At 40.9% G+C, this 19,234-nt stretch overlaps 1 protein-coding gene across 1 annotated transcript in view; it reads left to right on the forward strand.

The window, feature by feature from the left end:
• The window catches only part of Meiob (meiosis specific with OB-fold), a 32,669-nt gene that overhangs the window by 1,087 nt on the left and 12,348 nt on the right, over positions 1–19,234 (forward strand). The window contains exons 2-9 of the mRNA XM_015490947.2: positions 6,651–6,726; positions 8,447–8,504; positions 11,078–11,209; positions 12,593–12,665; positions 15,199–15,394; positions 17,494–17,594; positions 18,641–18,693; positions 18,780–18,875. Coding sequence (XP_015346433.1) covers positions 6,658–6,726; positions 8,447–8,504; positions 11,078–11,209; positions 12,593–12,665; positions 15,199–15,394; positions 17,494–17,594; positions 18,641–18,693; positions 18,780–18,875 — 778 coding nt within the window. The 5' untranslated portion in view covers positions 6,651–6,657. The remainder of the gene's footprint in view (positions 1–6,650; positions 6,727–8,446; positions 8,505–11,077; positions 11,210–12,592; positions 12,666–15,198; positions 15,395–17,493; positions 17,595–18,640; positions 18,694–18,779; positions 18,876–19,234) is intronic.

Here is a 19,234-nt window from a genome sequence, read left to right on the forward strand (position 1 = left end):
CCCCTCCTCACCCCTCCTCACCCCTCTTCACTCCTCCCCACTCCTCCTCTTCACTCCTCCTCCTCACTCCTCACCCCTCCTCACTCCTCCCCACTCCTCTCACTCCTCCTTACTCCTCCCCACTCCTCCCCACCCTTCCTCACTCCACCCCACTCCTCCTTACTCCTCCCACTCCTCCTCACCCCTCCCCAATCCTCCTCACTCCTGCTCATTCCTCCTCACTCCTTCTTACTCCTCCTAACCCCTCCTCACTCCTCCTCACTCCTCCCCACTCCTCCTCACCCCTTCTTACTCCTCATTACTCCTCCTCACTCCTCCTCAGCCCTCCCCACTCCCTCTTCTCACTCTTCCTCACACCTCCCCACTCCTCCCCACTCTCTCCTCACCCCTCCTTACTTCTCCTGACTCCTCCCCACTCCTCTCCACTCCTCCCAGTTCCTCCTCACTTCCTCATCTCCTCCTTTGTTATTTGGTCTTTAAACTTTCTTGTTTTTGTTTTTCTATTTTCTTTTCCTCACCTATTTCTCTCTGTCTTTTTTGTTGTTGTTGCTCCTCATGTCCTTGTGTCTGGACCTTCTCTTGGTAGTTTTTCTTTTCCATTTCCCATCCACTTATTTCCATCAGTCCCTTGGAGGTTGATTGGTTTTCCTTTTGAATGGTTCTGTTGGTATCCCTTGTTGGATCTTGAGAGAGATTTTAGAACATGCACACACTGTGTCTTTTTCATCCCATATCTTGGTTAGACCCAGGATATGCAGATGTCTTGAAAGACGATGTCACAGAATTTGTGCATCAAGTTCCTGGGTAATAAATCTATCAGTTTAGTATATGTGTTATGCATAAAAACACTTTTGTTATCCTTGTCTTCAATGTGATATATAACATTATGTGCCACATATATTTATACATATCCTATTGATTCACTCAGTTGTTTTTTTTTTTAGACCAGTACTCTTTTGTTTCTCTTCTGCTATCTTGGTGTTCTGCACTCTGTTGGTTTGACACATGTATAATGTCAGGGACCCACCAACACAGGATGCCCTAGAGGGGCTCCAGTGCCTTAGAAATTCACATGCTCCTCTGCTCTTCGTTTTCCCACACCCACTCTGGTCCTCTGGCCACCACTGATGTTTTTATTGTCTCTGCAACTGAAACCACCAAAACACATTTCAGAACACTTAATGAACAAAGAGGAGAATCGCATGTCATCACAGAATTTCAAAGAGACTGCCATGTTAGATCTCTGTCAGAAGTTTCCAAGCTTCCACTCAGTGGCACCCGGCCCTGAGTGCCCCCGTACCCCCTTCCCCCAGAAAAAAAGAAGTAGGATTGGGAAGTTTGAAACTACATTGAAAGATTATTAGCAAACTTTCTTCTGTCTACACATTGGGGAATTCTCCATTGGGTTGACCCATTAGCCAGTTTTCTAATGGACAAATAATTGTTAGGAAGTCAGCTAGAATTGCATAATGCAAAACTTGCCAAGCTCCCATTGAGGCAATAGGAATTAAAACATTGAATGAAACTGATCCTCTCCTGAAAGAAAATGGCTCTAGAGGCTGAGGCAGGGACAACTAAGTTGCCAGCTTCAGCAACTTAGTGAGACAACTTAGCCAGACCCTAGCTCAAAAAAAAAAAAAAAATTTAAAGGGCTAAAGATGTGGCTCAGTGGTTAATCTCCCTTGGGTTCAATCCCTGCACCAAAAAAAGAAATTGACTTATCAAAGTTTATCACAAAATCTGTTGTTTATGTTGAGAGGTTATAGAGATTTCACTTTTTATTTTTTGAATGACCACATAGAGAAGATGTCCCTACAGTTTCCTAGCTCAGAATTGGTCTTTAGAATAATAAAGAAAATCTTAGGATTTCTCATCACTGAGCTCTCTGGAAACCTCATTTGGCTAGATAGCAAGATGTAAGCCTTATTTATTCCCATAACTGAAATGAGTGGCATAAACTTAATATTGAGTAGTAATTAAAATTGTTATTTATCTAAAAAGTTAATTGTAGCAATATTATCCTCAAATCACGAATTGGATTATTTTTGGGATTTGATTAATTCGGCTAACAAACATCGGTAGCGAGTATGTGTAAGTCACTAAACTACCTAGTCACTATGGGACACAGTAGGGGCTAAGACAAGAAGTGGCTGTACCTTCACCAGCCAACCTTCTAATGAGGGGAAAGTTCACAAGTAACCACTAGGAATTAGGCTGATGAGAGGGACAGGCAGGGGAGAGTTGGGGTAGGATGGTTGGAAAGGCCTCTCCTAGAGACCTAAGGAATGAATGCAGCCAGCCCCTCCTGGGAAGGTCAGAAGGTGCATGGGTGGGGGCCTTGAGGAAGAGGGAGCTGCATCTGCCAGAACCCAGACCCATGGGTGAGGCCATGAGGGCATTCAGAGGCACTGGAGACTGGTGGGGAGTGGGGAAAAGATAGCAGAGGCCAAGTCAGCTGGGCACTGGAGGCTAAGGCAGGAGTTTAGAGTTTTTCATGGTTTAGTGAGAAGGGTTTTAAAGCAAGGGGTGACACGGTATGATCTAAGCTTTAACTATTATTCTATCATAAATAACAAGAGATGGATGAGGTACCAAGAGTGGAGAAAGGGTAGCAGGGAAGTCAGGGGCACAGAGAGAAGTGATTGGGTCCAAGAGAGAAGCCGGAGGGAGAGCTGCTGAGTCTTGGCAAAGACAGGGTCCAGGCAGTGAGGAGAAGGAATGTCAGCCTGACAACATGGATGGGAATGGAATTTTCTGATAAGAAATTCTGAGGTACCACTAGGCCTCAGCACTCCACCTTTCCTAAGGGTAGCTGGATAATCATTATTCTAAAAGGAACACGCAGCCCACACATGCACACACATACCACTCCTGGCTCTGGGAAGTACCATAGTCCACAAAGCTCGTCCTGGATGTCCTTCCTGCCCCTCTGATTACAGTTCCTCTGTTCTAGGCCCAGGTCTCAAGCTCAGGATTTACAACCACAGCCTCAAAATCAGAAAGTTGGCCTGGTGTGGTGGCTCACACCTGTAATTCCGGTGGCTCACACCTGTAATTCCAGTGACTCAGGAGGCTGAGGCAGGAGAGTTGCAAGTTCCAGGCCAACCTGGGCAACTTAGTGATATCCTGTCTCAGAATAAATATAGAAAGGCTGGGGCTGTGACTCAAAGGTAGTGTGCCTCTGGGTTCAATCCTCAATACCACAATAATTTTTTTAAATAAAAATTTAAAAAGTAAAGCAGAACAAAACTCAGGAAGTTACTGGGGTGCATGTTAAGGTTTTGCCTCACCTATGAGCCAACCATCTTCTTAGAAAAAGCAGCTAGCAGCGTCTTCCTCCTCTGGGTCCATGGAATCTCCCTTCCTCCAAACCTGAGCACCTAAGTAGGTAAGGGTCAAACATGCAGGTCTCTCCTCTGGAGGCAAGCTCCAGCATGGGGCCTGGGGCCCGGGCCCTGCCATACTACACAAAGGGCTGGGAAGGTCTTGGGAGAAACCAGCCTAGTCAGCTGGACTCAGATCAGACAGGCATGCATCCTTCAGTGGTGGGAGTTGGGCACTGAGCTCAAGAAGGGCACTTCGGGAAATGTGTGTTGGGAGAGCTTTCAGATATGGTGATGGGGTTGCTGCTGTCTGTTGTGTGGGTGCATCTCATGTTAGGCACCCATGGCTTCAGTGCCACTGTCGAATGGGCAGAGTCCACCATTACTGCTTTCCCTCCACCCCGTGAACAGCAGTCTGGTGGCCACACATATAGGGTCCCACATCTGGCCCTCTGTGCCTATTGTGCCTCCTTAAGGCTGCTGGGTGTACATGAAGGAGTTCCAGGGACCATCCTACAGCTCTGTCCCCTATCCTGATTCTGGACCTGACATGTATCGGATACTTGACCCGCGTGTGTTGAATGAATACACCGAAACCAGGCTATTGCAGCACTCTCAGGAATGACTTAGCCTTGAGCTGAGAGGTGGCATTGGAGATGAAGAAAAGGAGATGTTTTAAATACATTTTTTAATACATAAAGTAGAAGGGATAGTAGTTGCTGATGAATTAAGAAATGACTGAATTCCCATATTGAGCTGTTTAGTTCACGTTAATCGTGTATTTCTCAAAATGTCCAGGAAGAGAAGCAAGTCATATTTTTATTGACAAACACTATAAACTGTATCACCATATAAAGTATATCAACATTTAATTTTAATAATTGTAGGAACTGAAGAAAATTCAAAGAGATCATGTGATATTATGTAAGTCACTGACCACCAAAAGATGCTAAGGGATAAAAATTTAGAGAGCTCAGTATGTAGGTGGGTTGTGTTTTTTATATAAAATCCAGTCACTTGAAAAGTCATCCTCTCCCACCTCAAATGTCCAGCACTTGACTTTTTAAAATTTTTTTCAGTGCTGGGGGTCAAACCCAGGGCTTTTCCCATGATGGACAACTGCTCTATCACTGAGCTACATCTACAGCCTTTGTCTGGCACTTGACAGGCTCTTAATAAACATTGGTCAGATGGATGGATGAATAAATGAATTTGCCATAGTTTGGCAAGTATTTTTGAGAGTGAGATTGCATTCTAAAGCAGAACATATCAGGCCAAAGAAAGAATGAGAAATTTAACATTACTTGATTCCTGCTTGTTTCTTCTGGCCCAGAAGGCCTTGAATGCAAAAACTGCTGCACCAGATAACATGGACAAGCAGCACCATCATTCATTGAGAGCCTGCAAACACCAGACACCTGTGCATACTCCAATTCTAATTGCAAGGTAGATATACCCACAATTTAAGTATGAAGTTAAGTAATGTCAAAACACAAGACACAAACTAGTGGTGCTGAAATTCAAAATCCTTGACCAATTCCACAGTTTCCCTGAAACTTTGGTGCAGAGGTGTACTAAAGCCTGTGGGTGAGGGCATTCAGAGTTGAAGAGGACATAGAGGATGTGTGTGTGTGGTTTTTTTTTTTTTTTTTTTGGTACTTGGGATTGAACTCTGGGGCACTCTATTTTGTATTTTCTATTTTGTTTAGAGACAGGGTCTCACTAAATAGCTTAGTGCCTTGCTTTTGCTGAGGCTGGCTTTGAACTCATGATCCTCCTGCCTTAGCCTCCCAAGCCGCTGGAATTACAGGCGTGCGCCACCATGCCTGGCTAGAGGCTGTGTTTTATAAAATGAAGTAAGTCAATCTGTTAGTGTGGTACACCTTGCAATTTTTACTCCAGTAAAATATTTTATAATAATGATAATGAGGCACAAGCTCTGATTCATCTGCTCTTCAGTGAGTTTTCTTTGTGCAAGGTAGCACTGAAACATGCACACAGCCTGTGCTCGAGTGCAGGCCTCTAGTTCCAAGGCTTGGGGAGAGTCTGTGGTGGGAGGACCCCTTGAGTCCAGGTGTTGGATTCCAGCCTGGGCAACTTAGCAAAGATCCTGTCTCAAAATCAAACCTGGAAAGGGCTGGGGTGTAGTTTGGTGGTAGAGCACCCCTGAGTTCAATCCCCAGTGACACAAAGGAAAAGAAAGGGAAAGGGTAGGATGGAAAGGGAGGGAATAAAAGCATATATAAGATGCCACCCTTGTCCTCATGGCGCTTGGCATCTAGAGGTAAGTTAAAATCACTCCCTGTCCTCACAGTGTAACCAAATGCATGATCTGAGGTGTTCACAGTAGAGTTTTGCTGTATTTTTTTAGGGACACTTGATGCTACTTAGAATTTAAAATTCCAAATGTCTGATTGAATTATCTCTCATAAAAAAACTCTAAATTTACATGGTACTCAAAAACTGCTAAATTTTGAGTAGTTTTAGAAAACGAAAACTTGAAACCTAGTCACACCATTCACTTTTAAAAGTGAAAGTGAAGGGGTTGGGGTTGTGGCTCAGTGGTAGAGTTCTTGCCTAGTATGCATAAGGCACTGGGTTCGATCCTCAGCACCACATAAATATAAAAATAAAGATATTGTGTCCACCTAAAGCTAAAAAATAAATATTTAAAAAAGAAATTTTTGAAAGTGAAAATTGAAACCTAGCTATCCCAATTAAAAAAGGGATAAATTTACATGTAACTTTAATAATTTGCAATTCAAAATTTATTAATGTTAAAAAATTGTTGTTGTTTTCCTTAAAAGGTCAGCTACTTGCTAACTGCATCTTCAGTTAGAAAGTTTTGCTCAAGCTGGGCATGATAGTGCACACTTGTAATCCCAGTGGCTTTGGAGGCTGAAATAGGAAGATGGAGAGTTCAAAGCCAGCCTCAGCAATAGCGAGGTGCTAAGTGACTCAGTGAGACTCTCTCTCTCAATAAAATACAAAATAGAGCTGGGGATAGTGGCTCAGTGGTCAAGTGCCCCTGAGTTCCATCCCCCACCATTTTTTTTTTTTTTTGCTCAACATTCTATTAGTTGGGAACAACATTCATGAGATGTGTGTGTCTCTGGGCATTACTTAGCTATGTAATTCAAAAGGGACATTTTGAACATATTTTCTGTAGGTTAAATCTGTGTTAATTTACATTTCATCATTATATTAAATTTTTCCAAAAACGAGTAAAATATTCAGTGCTTTCTCAATTTATTTTTTTAAATTTTGTAATCTTCATGGTTTATTTTAGATAATTTATACATATAAATTATATTTTCTACAATGCAGATTAAAAATGGCAAACTCCTGTGCATCAAAGACCCTCACTGCACTTTCAAATCTGCATCCAAATATGGCTAATCTGGTAGGTCTCAATGATGTGGTAATCTGATCATTCTCTAATGAAGCTTGATGTGGTAAAATTATGTTGTGTCAGCATTATTGATTCACTGGCACATATTTGTGTAGTCGACAAGTATGTGGACACTCTCTGCATTATCATTGTGAGGTATTAAGTATCCCTAAGCTTCTTTATATTTATGATAGTTAAATTTAAATTAACCTTTCTTTATCTATAGAGTAGGAGACATGATTGTCAATATAACTAACAATTGTTCAAGTTGCTCCAAATGATCAAATATTTGTATTATTTTAATATAATATAAAGTGGTACATTCAATGAATGTTGTTTTAGCACTATAAAATCATTTTCAATAATTGCATTTTAATCAAATTATGCAAGTTATTGTCTTAAGCACTTGTCATTATGGTGCTTTTTATGACTTTTATGGGAGGAGTTGTAGGGGGATGATTTCTAACATGCTGAGACTGTTACTTATTTAAAGTAAGTCTGGGTGGAATCATGGAGGAATGTATTTATCATGAAGCAGTTACCAGTCATCCTTACCATCCCTGTCTTTAAGCAGTGTGCTGTTTACATTTGGTTTTTGCAAATCGGATTTCTTAAAATGGGATAAATTTACATATAACTTTAATAATTTGGAATTCAACGTTTATTTGTATTTAAAATAATAATTGTTGTAGTTTACCTTAAAAGTACAACAACAAAAAGTTTTCCTTAAAAGGTAAATCATTTGCTAATTGTCTCTTCAGTTAGAAAGTTTTACTCAACGTTTCCATTAGTTGTGTTTCTCCAACAAAATTCAGCAGGATGTGCATGTACATGGAATTTCAAAACTAATGGCAAGAGATGACTAGTTAACAGCTCAATTAGAATGATAGTCTTAAAAGCTTGACTGTATTTTAAATGTCACAGATTATTGCAAGGTTAAAATCAGTTGCTAGTAATATAAATTTAGGCTTTTCCCTTCAGAAAAAAGATAATTATCTTTTATTTCTTAAAGCCTTTTTGAAAATTTTTCTTTGGTAGTTGCTAAAGAGAACATTAAATATTTAAGAGGATGTTGATAGGTATTAAGAGACATAGATGTTAATATCCAGGATTTTAGTTAGCAGCAATGTGTAAGTTATGTTACATTTTTTTTAATATTTATTTTTTAGTTTTAGGTGGACACAATATCTTTATTTTATTTTTATGTGGTGCTGAGAATCGAACCCAGTGCCTCACGCGTGCTAGGCGAACGTGCTACCACTTGAGCCACATCCCCAGCCCCTATGTTACAGTTTAATTAATTTTACTGTCCAGCATGTTTGGATTAAGAAGCTAAGCAATTTTGTGTTAGAAAACCCTGTATAAAGGAAAGCCTTGAAGACCATGGCAAATTAAATTGTATCATACATGTGCTTTGGATGAATTCAGTAAGGATTGATAGCATAGGGCAGTTACTATGCTCCATCTAGTGATTGGAAAAAAAAGTAGAACCATACTAAGTATCAAATGATTATATTTGTAATAGCAGTTAACTGTCTTATTGCTTTGTACTATTCCTTGTGGAATTGAACATTTATGAAGTTCTTTTAGATGTTTGTCTGGAATAAATACATTTAAATGGTCCTAGTAAAAAATGTTTGTTAAAGCCAGTAAAATATAGCAAGTCCATGAAATTAAATTTACATCTACATCTGTGTTTAATATTGGTCTTCTGTACTCTTTTGTTTTTCAGAAAATAATCGGTATAGTTATTGGGAAAACAGATGTCAAAGGCTTTCCAGACAGAAAAAGCTGAGTTCTGAAGTTTAACTCTTTGCTTCATTTTTCATTAACTGTAGTTTATGGCTGCAATGAATATTTAACTGAGCAAATTTCCGTGCCTGCTGACCTACTAAGAGTAATGGCCGTGTTCTCTATTGTATGGTCAAGGCCATGTGTGTGAAGACAAATTCTATTTTTAATGATTGTATGTGATGTTTCTCACATAATAGTTATTGTTATAAAATGCTAAAATAATTAATTAAATTGGCCAGTTCATTAGCTTGAATGAATTTGTTTAGCATTTCCATGTGTGTAAAGGTAAAGTAGAAATTGTCTTGTGATTTTAAGATATAATAGTGTCTGAGACTAGGAACTTGGAGTTAGACTGACTGGCCTCCCTTAGTCTCTAAGTGATATGGGGTCTCTCCTGTATACATGTGTGAAATGGGGATAAATAAAACCATGTGAGAATTAATTGGTTCTTTTGGGTATGAACTAGCACCGTGTGGACCCATACTAAGAAAACCGTGCTGGCTACCACTATGAACCTGTGCAGTGACAGACATGCACATGGATCTCACGTAAGACAAGATGATGACATTTTTGGAGCAGGGAGGTACCATTGTGATGGGTAATTAACCCAGGCCTGGATGCAAAAGGACACTGTCCAAGAGAATTAGTGCCTTGGAAAAGGAGAGTTCCCCTCCCCTTTCTAGCCAGGGAACCTAATTATCACCACTAACTCCTACCTTTTGGATTGTCAAGGACTTTCCCTAGGACCTACCTACTTTCCTTTGAAGTATAAATGCTCCTGTGAAGGCTGTGGGCCCAAGGCTAGATATTTATGGAAAGCTTTGTAGGAGGAGTCAGTTCCCTCTCATCGCACTCTGCTTCTGGGAACATGCTTCCTGCTTGAAAACTCTTACACTCAATCATATATTGTTTTTTTGAAACCCTGTGCACAACTATGTATCATTTTAGACTAGAAAATTTATGACACTATATAGCCTATAAATGTTGTGAAAAACTGGTAAAGGGCACTTAGAATTTGGAGTGCTGATCTCCACTGAGCCTGCTGGCATACAATAAAGTTTGATTTCTCCCACACTTTGAGTGCCCTTTGCTGCTTCTTGCCTGATACCCACCGAAATATCATGATAGAATAGTGCCTGAGGGAGAGATAAGTGTGGCAGCAGTATCTATGTATTTACTCAAACAACCCGACAATTCAGTAAAAAATTAATCTTTCATGTGTGAAAAAACAGTTAACTTTGAGCCAGGAGTGGTGGCTTGGGAGGCTGAGGCAGGAGGATTACAAATTCAAGGCCAGCCTCAGCAATTTATCAAGGCCCTAAGCAACTTAGTGAGACCCTGTCTCAGTCTCCCAAGTCACAGTATTATAGCATGTGCCACCACAGAGGCTCATGATGTAGTTTTTCACCAGTCAGACTGTGAGTGTAGCAGCACATGTTTGTATTGTCTGACTTCTTTTCATGATGACACCTGTAGCACACCTTTCTCAGAGAAGGTATGCTTACCTACTTAAGCATTGCATATACAACAGATCATCATGTTTTCACAAAAATTTCAAACAGTACACAGTGTCATAGAGTTGAAAAATAAAATTCTCCTTTCAGTTTCCCACTCTTCCTATCTTAGTCCTTTTTTCTCAAAGGTAGATCAAGTAACAGTTCAGGATATACCTATAATTTGCTTATGTTAGGTTGTGTTATTTTTTATAAAAAAAATACTTGTATATGGACTTAATGCCTTTATTTGTTTTTATGTGGTGCTGGGATTGAACCCAGTGCCTCACACTTGTGAGGCAAGTGCTCTACCACTGAGCTACAGCCCCAGCCAGGTTGTGTTACTTTTATTTTTCTTTTTGTAGATGGACACAATACACTTATTTAATTTATTTATTTTTATGTGGTGCTGAGGATCAAACCCAGCACCTCACATGCACTAGGCAAATGCTCTTCCACTGAGCTGCTACCCCAGGTTATGTTACTTTCTGATTACCAAAAACATTACTGTTCCAGTTTGGGAAAATGTGTACTTGCTGACCTCTAGTGGTCCTCCTTTGGTGGCACACAATTTGTTTTGAAATAGTTAGGTGTGAACTATGACTTAGGTGAAAACAATAGCCGTAAAAGAGAAATGGAGGGTCATTTCCCCCAAGACACACAATAACTGGGGAAGGGGCCAGTAGTGATGTGGACTAGCTACATTGGCAGAAGGAATGGCTTAACCATGGTCCTGCTCCACAAATACAATGGGACAAAAGACAGGATCTACATGTGCAGAGTTAGTCAGAGAAATGCCTGTTTTAATGTTTCTGGTGTCTGTTTTCAGCATGAGGTTTGGGATGCAAAAAAAACAAGTTACCAGGAAGTCGCCCTTAACTTCAGAAGGAGTCTGTTTCAAAAGCATAACTTATCATGGCGTGTACATATGAAATAACATTTTCTACCATGTGTTGGAGTATTTTTATCATCATAGTAATCCTCAATAATTGCTCATTTGATTAAACAAAAAATCCTTGTTGAAAATCAAAACTGAAGTTTTCATTTAAAAAATAAAAGCATTGCTTTTCTCTTAGATATTGGATCAGAAAGATACACTTTCAGCTTTACCATTCGTGATTCACCGGCCCATTTTGTAAACGCAACATCCTGGGGCCATGAAGATTACATCAGGTCACTCTCTGACAGCTTTAGGGTTGGTGAATGTGGTAAGTTAGCACCAGTTCTTAAACTTTCTGTGACAGTATTGTAGCGAGTTTCACCAGGCCCTAGCCAGCTGTGGTCCTACTCCTGTTTCAGTGTGCTTCAGCCCTGTTATTGTTCTTACCACTTCCCTTTCTGCAGACATAGAGTGGGGCACTGATTGGAGTTTGATTAAAGTTCAGTGGGGTTTTTTAAGAATTTACTTTCAGTTGAGATAACAAATCTGCATCTTTTCCACACCCCAGTACCTCTCTGACAGCACAGAAAGAACAGGGCTTTAAAAACATCTATCTGGATTCAAATCCAACATTTATTTGTGTTGTGGCTTTGAGAAAATTTCTCATTTTGTTGGGCCTCAAGTAGGAAACAATACCTCATCAGGCTCCTGTGAATGTGAGCCTCGTATTCAGTGCATAGTGTCACTCAGGAGATGATAGATCAGCAGAGCAAGAAATGAGAAAGCATGTATACCAGCTCTCTAGAAAAAAAAAGAAGGGGAAGGGTAAGAGGTAATCAATCACTCTTCTCTAAGCAGGGACTCCGCAGCCCTTCACTCACACCAGTCACTGTATGCCTGAGTGCAGACAGCCTCACACATCAGCTCTGCAGTAGAACAAGGTCAGGAAGCATGTAGAGTATGGAAGACAGAACCCCACAAGCCTCATAGTCACAGACGTCAGTCATATAGAGAGATGAGCTTATTGCAGTATTAAGACCTAGGTTGATGGCTGTGAGAATGAACAAGAATAAGGGGTTTAAAAGCCCAAGATCTATGATGATCATAGATGCAGGTAGGATTTTAGTGTGGTAGAGTTAAAAGAGTAAAGAGTTTGAATCAGAAGAATTCTAATTCTAGCTCTCCCACTTTCTAATATAAAACTTCTAGTTACTCAGCCTCTGATAATCACGGATGGTTGTGGGAGGAATGAACAAAGCAGAGCACGGAGAGTGCTGGCACAGGCCCTGGGGAAAGTGAAACCCTAAAGCATGGAGTTCACAAACATAAGCTCAGTGAGCTCCTCAGCTTTGAATGCTCTTCCACCTCCCTCCCTTTGTCATTCCCAGGCCAAGTGTGAAGTGAGCGGAGATGGATCAAAGGTGTGTTTCATTGAAGGGCATGTGGTAACCCAATCAGAAAGTACAACTAAAATAATATCTGTAAGACTTATGTGTTGGGGCATAAAGGTAAAGCACTGGAAAATGTCATCTGGGGTCAAACTGATGACTGCCCTCCAGGATTCTATTTCACAGTGACACAAGAAGGAGCCTGTGAAGGACACATGGCCCTAGCTTTAGAACTACAGCCTTAGTCCCTTGTTATGCACGCTAGGTTTTGATTAATCCTTTGACTGTTGGGTCATGTTGCCATCCTTTGCCCTCTGTTGTAGTGGTGATTGAAAATCCCCTGATCCAAAGAAAGGAAATAGAAAGAGAAGAAAAGTTCAGCCCTGCAACTCCTAGGTAAATATCTATCTAGCTAGCACAGAGATCAACATCTTTGTGCCAGAAGGATCATTGCTAATAATTTTGTATCAGATTAGCATAAGAGTTTAATTCTGTCTTACAGTATTTATTTTTGAGATAAGTGAGATAATTTATGAGATAATTTACTTTGATACAAAGTCACATGAAAAAGTGGCTTTGACTTTAGGACAGCTTTCCTTTGCATCTGTGGAGGATGAGCTCCAGGGCCCTGTAGATACCAAAATCCTGGATTCTCAAGTCCCTCCTAGGAAACAGTGTAGTGTCTGAGCATAACATGGATGTGTGCTCCCTATGCTTGAAATCATCTCTACACATAATACCTAATATAACGTATACACTATGTGAATAGTCAGTATACCGTGTTATCTTTATTTGTATTTTGTATTGCTTTTTCCAAATATTTTCTATTTGTAGTTGGTTAAATCTGTGAATGCAGAATACCCAGATATAGAGGACCTTGATGATTCTCATTCTTGGGTTTACAAATATTTGGCTTCAGTCACATTTAAACTGAGCAATTAGAAGAAAAATATCTTATTTTGTATCCAGGTGTCATTCTATTCATGCCTTACAACCTCAGGTCAGGGTCCCTGGAAGGAGAACCTGGGAGGTCAGTTTTCCTGCCAGTGGCTTGTTGAGGAGAGCTCTCAGGAGAACCTATCAAAGACAGAGTTGGAGAGAGGTTGACCAGAGAACTGGGCTCCCCAGGAGCCCCCGCTGAAGCCAGGAGGGTACTCTAGAGTGCAGCAGTGCCCTGTCTAGTGGGCTGGGCTTCTGTGCCCTGAGCCAGTCCCTCGCTATGATCATTCCCCATGACTCCTGAAGGAGTGGAGTGTAATCTCCAAGGTGGTTCTGCCAAGGGCAGTTCTGGAGAGGAAGGTGCAGCTGACCCCTTGCTGGCCTGTAAGGGGCTCTTGGTGTATACAGCAGTCTACTGCATGGACACCTGTATCCATGGCCACTCCTCCCAACTCTTGTTCTGACCAGTTTTCTATCAGACCTTCAGGCTCATCTCTGCAGCCACAGTGAACTTCTTTCTGTTTCACGAACACCCTGAACTCATCCTGCACTAACTGTTGTACCTTCTATTCCCTCTGCTTGGAACATTCTTCTCTTGTCTGTTTGAGTGTTTGCTGCTTCTTGTTGTGGATGTCTCCATAATGTCACCTCCTCTGCCCCCACCTATCTGCTCGGTGTGTAGTAGCCCTGCTGGGCAGGCTTGGCCCCGCCTATCAGTCATAACCCTGGTCATGCTGCGATGATATGACTAGTTGTTCTTGTGATTCCCCCTCATGCGTGAGCTTCAGGAGATCAAAGGTCTTGTCTGTCTTCTTCGCATGTGTCCCCCAGGCTTCATTTAAGGTCTGGCATGTAATAGATTCTCAGTAAACTTTTGTGGAATGAATGAATGGAGGGAGGAAGAAAGGGAAGAACATTCAAGCCGAGGGAACCATCAAGAACCTCTTGACCTTTTTAGATATATTAGAGGTTGAATCATATGAAACTGCCACATTGAACTGTTTTCCATCTAAGAATGTCAACCTCATAACCTAATAATTGGCATGGCTGTAATATGAGCAAGTGCAAGGGACCAGGAGGAAAAGAAGCCTGAGGGAGAAGCAGAGACGCTCACAGATGGCATGGCCTGTCATCCAGGTTCATTCCACAGAAGGTCCTTGAGCTGAGATAATGTTTCACATTTGTGGTTCAGGAAAACCACTTTGTGTGTGTGTGATGCATGGTGAGGAAAGCTTATTTAGGACTGAAGACAACAGTTGGGAGAGAAATGATGAGGTGCATAAATAAGGCAATAGCAGCAGAAAGAGGAGGAGGGTTGGACTGGAGAGCTGGGGAAGTGGGCACAGTGGTGCAAATCTGCAGTCCCAGATATTCTGGAGGATCTCTTGAGTTGACTTTGAGACCACCTGGGCAACATAGCAAAAGCCTGTCTCAAAAAGAAAAAAAAAAATTTCTATGAAGGACTTGAGAGTTGGAAGTAGGGGAAGATAAAGCACCTCAATTCAGGAGCACTGAAGATATTCTTCACCTATTCCATACAGAAGAGTATGTAAGTAAAATGTGGTCCTTGGTCTAAGGCACCTAAGCAGAGCAGCTATAGTTGTAGGAGAGAGAAATAACAAGTGCTCAGGACTTGTAACCCCCCAAACTTATGTCTTCACATCCCTATGTTATTGATCAGAAGACTGAAGCTCAGACCCTGGCATGGTCAGTTTGTATGCTTAGAACTCAGCACATATTGATCCCCAAACGTTTTCCTTATTAGAAGTATATGTCATTTCTCTGAAGAAATAATTTGAAGATTAAGATGAAAAAAGTACATTTTAGACAAAAATATTTTGCAACATTGTTCAGTGTTTCTAAGAGTAAAAAATGTAGATTTTAAAATATAGTCTAAGTTACAACTGTAAAGTGATTGAACTATGAACCTGGAAGTATTTTTATATTAGAAATAATTTGATATTAATTTTTGTGTGTTTTTACAATTTAGCAACTATAAACTGTTGCTCAGTGAGAATCACTCAATGGTAAAAGTTTGTTCCAGTTATGAGGTGGATGCCAAGTTGCTTTCTTTGATACATTTACCTGTTAAAGAGTCTCGAGATTATTATTCATTGGGTGACATTGTTGCAAATGGACACAGTCTTGATGGGAAGATTATCAATGTGCTTGCAGCTGTGAGATCGGTAAGTTAACCTGAACAAAGTCATGTGCAAGTCTTTGTTACCTAATCTGTGTTTAGAATGTGGTCGTCAGAATCAGCTAGGGTAATTTTCCTCCATATCTTAGTAATAAATTGATGAGTTAAGAAAATGGTAACTCTTCTCATTAAAAGGAAAGTGGCATTTTGTCTGAATGAGTCGCTAGAGAACATCGTATTTGAATGCTAAATGCAGCATACGCCATTCTACCTAAAAGTCATTCACTAACTATTTAAGAGCTTGATGCTTCTGTTAAACAAATATGCAAACAGGAAGGATAAACTTACTGACATGAATAACCATGATGTTCCCCGAGGGGAAGTTGGAGAAGTGGAGGAATCAGCTCTGTGCAAGGTTCTCAGAGCTGTCCAGAGACGGGGAGAGCGAGGATGCCCAGGTGGCTCCATGCTGGTGAGAAATGGCTCTCCACAGGCACAAGGATGCTGCCTGTATCACTCCATTCCTCTCAGTGACTGCAGCAAGTTCTGAGCTCTGTGTTGATGGCTAAGCAACTGTGACAGATTTAGAGGTGGACCTCAAAAGTAAAGTTTCATAAAGTAAAGTGCACACAGAACATTCAAGGGACAAGAGTAATTTCTCAAACATAGAGAAGGATGGTTATCAAAAGGCCCATGTCTAGAGCTTCACATTTCTTGTAGTTGGTGTTGGAAGTAACTCCTAACTGTTCTTTGGTATTATGAGCTGAGAGAGCACTGACTGTGCCGGATGGCAGGCTCTGGCTGCATAGGCGATGTCAGTTTGCCCAGCCCCAGCCTACCACAGCATCTGCCACAGGAGGAACATCAAATATTGTTTTGGATAGAGGAATCAACACCCTACATATCAGTCTTAAAATATAGGATGTACCACTTTCTAGGCAATTTCAGTTCAATCTGTCAATCAAGCGTGCATGCTGCTTGATTTCCTCCTGGTGCTGCATGATGTCATTACATTTATAATGTGGTAGGAACTGTCTCAGAGCCCTGCACAGTGGCCACATCTCTAATCCCAACTTTTCAGGAGGTTAAGATAGTAGGATCATATGTTTGGAGCTAGCCCCAGCATCTGAGCAAGAGTTTGTCTCAAACTACAACAAAGGGTTGGGAGTTTAACTCAGTGGTTTGCCTCAGTATGTACACAAACAAAACCCCACAGCCCCCCACAAGCCTGGCACCCTCTTCCACATGTCACATGACTAATTTTCATGCCCCTTGTCACCTGTTAACTCCAGTCCCTTACATTTCCTCACCAGTGTTTGCCCTGTTCACTGTTCCCTCTCACCTCACTTAAAACTCCTCCCTGGACACCTCCCACCACCCCTGTTGCCCACGGCATGGCTGACAGCCCTCCTTCTTTGACTTTCTCTGCCAGAGCCTGGTTCTTGGCATGTTTACATCTTTCTTCAGTTCCTTCCCCCAGGGATCAGTCCTGCGTGTAGGTGCAGAGGTGACAGTAGCACAGAGGGTCGCCAACTAACTGCTCGGGACCTTGGCTGTGAGGCCACCGGAGGTGCCTGCTGTTCTCATAGGAGCACCCATTGGTTGGAGACAAGGGCCCTTGAGTGGGCCTCTGCTTCTTCGAATCAGACACCATCTGAAAGTGTTTTCCTATATGCCCCTCATTTGACTCAGCACCTTATGCCTATGAAGAAGGCAAGAGGTATCAATATTCAGGACACTGAGGCCCAGAAGGACAGTGCATTCTGTCACGTGAACTCCATGTGCTGAAACCTTGGGACACACAGACATTGAAAATCCACTTCCTACCCTCAAGACGGCTAGATAGCTTCCACCAGGGGGACTGCCATACAGCAATTGTCCTGGCAGGTTGAAAAGACTCACTCTTAACTTTAAGCACATATGTCTATATCTCTCTTCAAAGTGTGCATAATGTAGAGCTTCAGCTAAGTACACTTAGTTCAAATAGAAGGTGCCTTAAAAATCACCAAAAATATATTAGTGGTTCTTGGTATTTTAATATTTCTAATTTAAAGTTTAAGTAAATGTTTGAGCATTTATACCAACAAATATTTAAATACCTCTACATCTGTAGGTGAAGAATAATGATTTCCTTCAATTTCTAAGGTTGGAGAACCAAAATATTTTACAACTTCAGACCGAAGAAAAGGCCAGAGGTGTGAAATCAAACTCTATGATGAGACAGAACCGTCTTTCACAATGACATGGTAACCCTCCACATCCACTCCAAACATGACATTCTGCTGCTGTCACTGAGACAGAATTCTTTCCTCTTATCCAAGGACAATGATTCAGCCTCCTTCAGTAGCACATACCTGTAATCCCAGTACTAGGGAGAGGAGAGAGGCAGGAGGATCTCAAGTTGGAGGTTAGCCCCAGCAACTTAGACTCTATCTCAAAATAACAAAAAAGGCTTGGGATATAGCTCAGTAATAGAGCACTCCTGGGTTCAACCCCAAGCACCATACACACACACATCCACACACAAATTAATTTTATATCAACAAAAGAATAATGATAGAGATAAATGATGTGAAAAAAATAAACCTATCTCTTGAATGTCAACCTATTGTAGGCCATCTTAAAACAAGATCTTTACATAGCATAGAATTGCTTAGATGGACTCCACTGTGACCATTTTATTATTATATTCTGTTTTATAATAATGGTGTTTTATTAGGTTACTTTTAAATGAAACAAGCCCAAATTTGCAACTCATTGGTGGTACCCTGAGTGGAATGGGGCACAGAGTGGGGTTGTGCCCTAGAGTGCCACAGTGTACAAGGACTTGTTCAGACACTCAGTGCTCAGGCACCAAAGGAAACCATTGAAAAGTGTCTTCCACCATCAAGTCCCCTGAGAGTTTTATGTTGGGAAGCCCTACTTTAATGGTCTGGAAAAGTCTTTAGACTTTCAGTCACTGCATTCTAACTAGCCAGAAGGCACCAAGAATGGGAAAATAGAGTTTTGGTAGAGCAGCAGAGCTCGTTAGAGGAGAGTGTATGTTGAAAGAGTGATTCATCACATAGAGGCCAGGCGCTCAGTGAGCTCCCCAAGTAGAAGCAGATGTCCTTAACTTCCATCTTTGAACACCCGGGAGACTGTTGACCGCAATTGTTGAGGCAGGTTTTAATCCTTTTTTTTCTTTTCCTTTCTTCCTTTTTCATTTTCTTTCTTTCTTTTTAAATAATGTGTCAGTACCAGATTTTTCTAATGTATTCGATTTGTTTCACTTTTTTTTCAACAAATGCAGTTGGGATAATGAATCTATTCTACTTGCACAGAGGTGGATGCCACAGGAAACAGGTACCAGAATTCAGTGATTGTGTTCAATACTTACCATTTTTATCCCCCCATGTAATAATTTTAAAATGGCTTTTCCCCAAAAACAGTAATATTTGCCTCAGATGTAAGAATAAATTTTGACAAATTTCGGAACTGCATGACAGCAACTGTGATCTCAAAAACCATTATTACGACTAATCCAGGTAAAGAGCTTCTGAAGTTTTTCATCCCTTTGGAAATGACCATATACATATTCCAGCATTTGTAAAGTGTATTTAAGAATGAAATCACAACTTGAATTTAATTTTAATTGAAGGGAAAAGTTGCTTTGCATGACTTTTTAAAAACTTAAAATCAGTGTATATTTGATATTTTTACTAAAGAAATGTGAAAAATCAGGCTAATTTTTAAAGCAACATTCATTGTGATGATTTTTGAGAGGTCAGTATTATTGAATAGCCTAAATTATTGACTATTTAAAAAGTAAATTCATCCAGGTGTGGTGGCACACACCTGTAATCCCAACAATTTGAGAGGCTGAGGGAGGAGAATTGCAGGTTCA

This window comes from Marmota marmota, unplaced genomic scaffold, assembly GCF_001458135.2.
Source record: "Marmota marmota marmota unplaced genomic scaffold, marMar, whole genome shotgun sequence".
In the NCBI taxonomy this organism is placed as follows: domain Eukaryota; kingdom Metazoa; phylum Chordata; class Mammalia; order Rodentia; family Sciuridae; genus Marmota; species Marmota marmota.